This window comes from Dendroctonus ponderosae, unplaced genomic scaffold (genome assembly GCF_020466585.1).
Source record: "Dendroctonus ponderosae isolate FM_Combo_2020 unplaced genomic scaffold, Dpon_F_20191213v2 Dpon_F_20191213_1, whole genome shotgun sequence".
NCBI lineage: Eukaryota > Metazoa > Arthropoda > Insecta > Coleoptera > Curculionidae > Dendroctonus > Dendroctonus ponderosae.
The window spans coordinates 23,115,498-23,120,194 of NW_026017110.1; the positions used below are offsets into that span (position 1 = coordinate 23,115,498).

Sequence of the window (4,697 nt, forward strand, 5' to 3'; positions counted from 1 at the left end):
GAAATTTTGACACTGGCAGCTGTTTTTTGACGCAATATTTGTCATGGCTGATAACATCTACAGGGTGGTGTTCGCTTAAAAAAAATGATGCGATCTTATCTCTCATCTCTTTTATTGCTGCAGCGTGCACTAGCTAAATAATATCTGGAAATACATCGAAGAATGTAAGCAATTATTGTGTAAAAAATGTCAGCTTTTTTAAACACCCGGTATGAGAAGAGGCTCTTGTGTCATAAAAAAAACTGTTCAATAACTCAAGTAAAAAGTCGGGAAAACATGGGAAAATCCGCAAGCAAAATCTGAAAAGTGAGGCGGAAAAAAATTACGTGATTTTACTTTTACAAAATCTTTATTATGGAACGACTACTCTGTATCAAACTACACATTTAAATGTTTATGATATTCTTTTTAACTAACACTAACTTAACATACGCAGTCATCTTATATTGTGGGAGTTTAGTATATTTTAGCCTTAATACTATTTTTAGTAAACACGGATAGAGCATAATACAAAAGTGGGAGTTTGAAATAGAATTTAAAAATTTGTAACATAGAAGTCTAGGTAATTAAAAATATACTTATATAAAGCCTTTCCAACGCCAAATATTTAGACTGGAATATGAATGTTGCATATTTTATTCCTGAAATATTTGTACAATGTTATGGGTAGTGAATAATACAATCCAAAATATTTTTCAGCTTTTCAGTAGATAGCAAATTACTATTTTATATAACTGGATATACAAAAATACGATACATTTATTCGATATGTGAGCTAGCTATTATTATATAACGATTACCTATATGTATAGAAAACACATATAGAAAGTGAAGCTATAGAAGTGAATCTTCGACAGAAGAAATGTATGGCAGCGTATAAAAATATAATTGGCCTATCACACAACCCTTTGTTGCTAGAGAAAGACAAAATGGCCTCAACATTTAACGGTTGATTTTAGGAAAAACAATGTGAAGATTACACTATACAGAGTGTCTCTGAAATGACGCTTAACCATCAATTCTTTAACCAAAAACAACGCAATCTACACATACTTATTTGTAATGTTGCTAGGAATTAGTACACCATTTAGCGTGTTTGGACCAAAAGGCGATTTCATTCGTGCAACAATAAAAAATATTTCGTACTGCTAAACGGAATTTTATATTTTTCTTGTCCCTGGATCAAGTGACCAAATTTTTTGTCTACAACTGGCTGGCTTTATTTGAAAACTTTTTCGCCGCGTATAAGTTTCTCTCTCTGTACTCCCTGTAAAAAGATAGTAACGACACCTTACGTACTTTTTTATGTATTCTAGTTAAGACTTAGCTCCAAATATTAATTTCAAAGTCTCATTTTTTAATTTTTTTTACTGGAGACAAAAAAGTATCCAGCTAGTTACGGGATCAAAATAATTTGTACTGGGAGTAATAAAAATACAAGGTTTTATTGCCGCATCAAGGAACGACATTTTCAGTATTTCCATACAATAAAAAAATACTTGTTTTCAGTTCTAGAACTTGCAAAGTGCCATTTCGGAGACATCCTGTTTAAGCCCAAAATGAATAATAATCTTCATCTTCTCTGTCAACTTCCCCATTTTCTGTTGTTGTTACTAGTTAATAGATATAAATTGTTTTGATGTTCGTTTTGTAAAAAAAAAGTCTTATCCTGAGTTTCTGGTTTGAAAAACCGTTTCAAGTAGATACTTATTTAGACAGTCAAACTAACATACAGTTTGGTTTATTACCAGGAGTAAAAGTATATAAAGTTTGTCCAAGAGTGGAAAATATAAATCTTCAATTTCCATTAACAATTTTCTTAACACTATATTTACTCATCACCAGCAGTAGATGCTTGAGAACGTTATTATCAGACACAATTGAAGGTTCTAACAGAAGCTATTTGATTATGTAGAATATTCTTTCGAGTGAAAAACGAATGTAAATTACATTATTCTATAGAGGTTCCATTGCCAGGTAGTAAATACGTTAACGATGAATATATATGTTTTGTAATAATATTTCACAAACTGATCGATCAAAAAATGATCGAGAGTCCACAACCTTAATGAGCTACGCAGCAACAAGAATTCTGTACACAACAATCATCTAGTAAAGACAGCAATTAAATAATGCCTTTAACTTTCCTCCATGGACTTTTATTCCTTGTCTGATTATTCTATAGTTGTTAGACACTAACTACTAATTTCTTCGGCATCAGTACAAACACATGCTACATCCAAACTTGGATAGCCGCAAATTCCGGTTTCTAATTTACTTACGCTTCCGCCTTTCCGTATTTCAGCACCAACATTTAAACCAACTGTTTTGCTCGCTCTGTTATGTAATTGTATCTCACCTGAAATAAAATGAAGAATATAGGATTCTGTGAATCAAAGATCCAATCAAAACACCCTCCTCAAAAATTAGCCAGAAAAAATACTAATCATTTATATGTGGAGAATACCGCAGAAAGGAACTAAAAAAGTAAGGCCGACTGATGAAGAAAAACTGAAAGTAAAAAAACATAATTACCTGCTCTTTAGACATGTTAGTAACATGGGAGCCTCCTTCTGATTGTGAAGATCAAATGGTACGGTTTCCAAAAGCGAGTACCATTGAGCGATGGGTTTGCGTGGATTCGAGAGCATTTCCAGCCAGTGATCGCGACCCTTTCCTGGGTCGGTGGGGCCGATTGTAAAGCACCCCATAATTTCATTTTGGCCGATTCTATCGAAGTAATGAAAGTAAATAGTTAAGCCGAAAAAGGTTACAGGAGAAATAGATACAGTGGGCACATTATTAAAGATAACACTCAACGATCCCGAAGAGCCGACGATCCAGAAGACACAGTATCTTTTTGTTAGAATATAATTGAGTATTTGGGTTTCACTCAAAGCGCTTCAAAAGAATTTTCCTTATGAGCTAGAGGTAAAGAAGGGAACAGATGATCTCCGTTTGTTGTTTCTGGATTTACTTTGTAAAAAGTATTCCCTTTGGTATGCTTTATAGAAACAACTTGGGCAAAGAATGATAAAATTATATTTAGCGTAAAACCTCTTTATCGTCAGTTTCATCGAAATGTCTTTCTGGGATGTAACATAAATACAATGGAAAGACGAACTTCTACGATTTAATTATATATTTTCTAAAAATTCGAATTTTCCGCACGATGAAAGCGAGTCATGACATCGATAGTAAGTTAAAAGAAAATAAATTGAAATTGTATAAAAATATACAGGGTGATTCACAACCTTATGGACAAAGAGCAGGGGCGTGTAGAGAACCCCAAAACAAGTCCAGTTTTCATTTAAGTTTTTTTCTCAGGCCCATCGTTAACAAGATACAAGGTTAAAGTTTCAAAAAAATGTTGGTATTTTCTCTTTAACTCCTACAGTTTATGAGATATTTTGCTCAAATTTTTAACGTAGGCTAATGTTTAGACCCTTTACCCATAGGTAAGCCAACTTGTTGTGCAAATCTACAGAGTGTTCTTTTTTTAGACACCTACTCTCTTTTACCCCCCCCCCTCCCGGAACTTTTTTGCGGTGCACCACTGACTTCTAGCGAACAAATTATTGAATTTTTTGTTCAATTTAAGAATTTTCTGATCTCTTGCAGTTTTTCATATCTGTTTTCATTTTCGAGTTATTTGCAGCAATTATAAGTCCATGTAGGGGGTGATTTTCCATGAATTTTCTTATAATTTTTTTATGTCTTTTTGTTCACATTTTTTTGCGAAATAAATTAATTTCATAATAAATTGAAATATTCGTTACATTTTTGTGTATTTTTATTTGAATTGGCTTACAGCCGATAAACCTCAATTACTGAGAAATTAAATTAAAGTAAAAAAAAAATTAAGTTAACTCGTCAGCCATCCCTATTTTAACTTCAACTTGCACTTCAAGCTTTCACAAAAAAATGTGAACAAAACACCCTGCTCTGTAACCATAAAGTTGTGAATCACCTTGAATATGTATGCATATGTATACTACAGTAGAGCACTTGTGTACCTATTCTTGAAAGTGTTACAACTGTCTTAGAAATTACATGGATTTAAACTTAGTAGAAAAACACTCATAAGTAACAATGACTTGAGAAATACTCGCGCGCGATTCTCAAAAAACGGAAAACAAACTATCGAACAGTAACAAAGGTGCCGAAATAAACTCTGCGAGCTTCAACTTAAGATTTCGCCTAAAAAAAATAAAATTTAAAATTAAAAAAAAAATAGAATTTGAAGCGAAAAAATAAGTTTTTAAGTTCACCTATCATAATCGATAACTTTCACCAGAAGAGAAACTTCTCCAATATTATCTTCTGGAACATCAAAAACCAAAGCCTCATTGTAAACTGGATACAGCGTATTGTGACGAACTGTTGTTTTCTTCTTCTTCATTTTCCGGCCTTTCCAAATTAAATAGACTTTTACATAAGGATCTGAAACCAAAAAAAACATTTACAAATTTCTACGTTTTTTTCAATAATAACTAGAGTTCAATTAATAAGCCAGCTGTTCCAGAAACTTAGAACCTTCAGGCAGAACATCAGACTATTAACAACTTTCTGAAAGTTTTTATTAAGCGGAACCGAACCTTATCGGTAAGCGCTGTTACGAACTCAGTTGAAGCTTTCAATGTTCGGAAAAGAACACGACAGTAAAGTTTCCTACAATCTTCAATGTGCATTATTCA

The 4,697-nt window shown here is 32.8% G+C and overlaps 1 protein-coding gene across 2 annotated transcripts in view; it reads right to left on the reverse strand.

Moving 5' to 3' along the window:
* Positions 1-330: 330 nt before the first annotated feature.
* The window catches only part of LOC109535629 (synaptotagmin-10), a 58,370-nt gene continuing 54,003 nt past the window's right edge, over positions 331-4,697 (reverse strand). For both annotated transcript variants that reach the window (XM_048670632.1, XM_048670631.1), the window contains exons 9-11: positions 4,272-4,443; positions 2,536-2,730; positions 331-2,359 (exon numbers count right to left, since the gene is read on the reverse strand). In XM_048670632.1, coding sequence (XP_048526589.1) covers positions 2,356-2,359; positions 2,536-2,730; positions 4,272-4,443 — 371 coding nt within the window. In that variant the 3' untranslated portion in view covers positions 331-2,355. The remainder of the gene's footprint in view (positions 2,360-2,535; positions 2,731-4,271; positions 4,444-4,697) is intronic.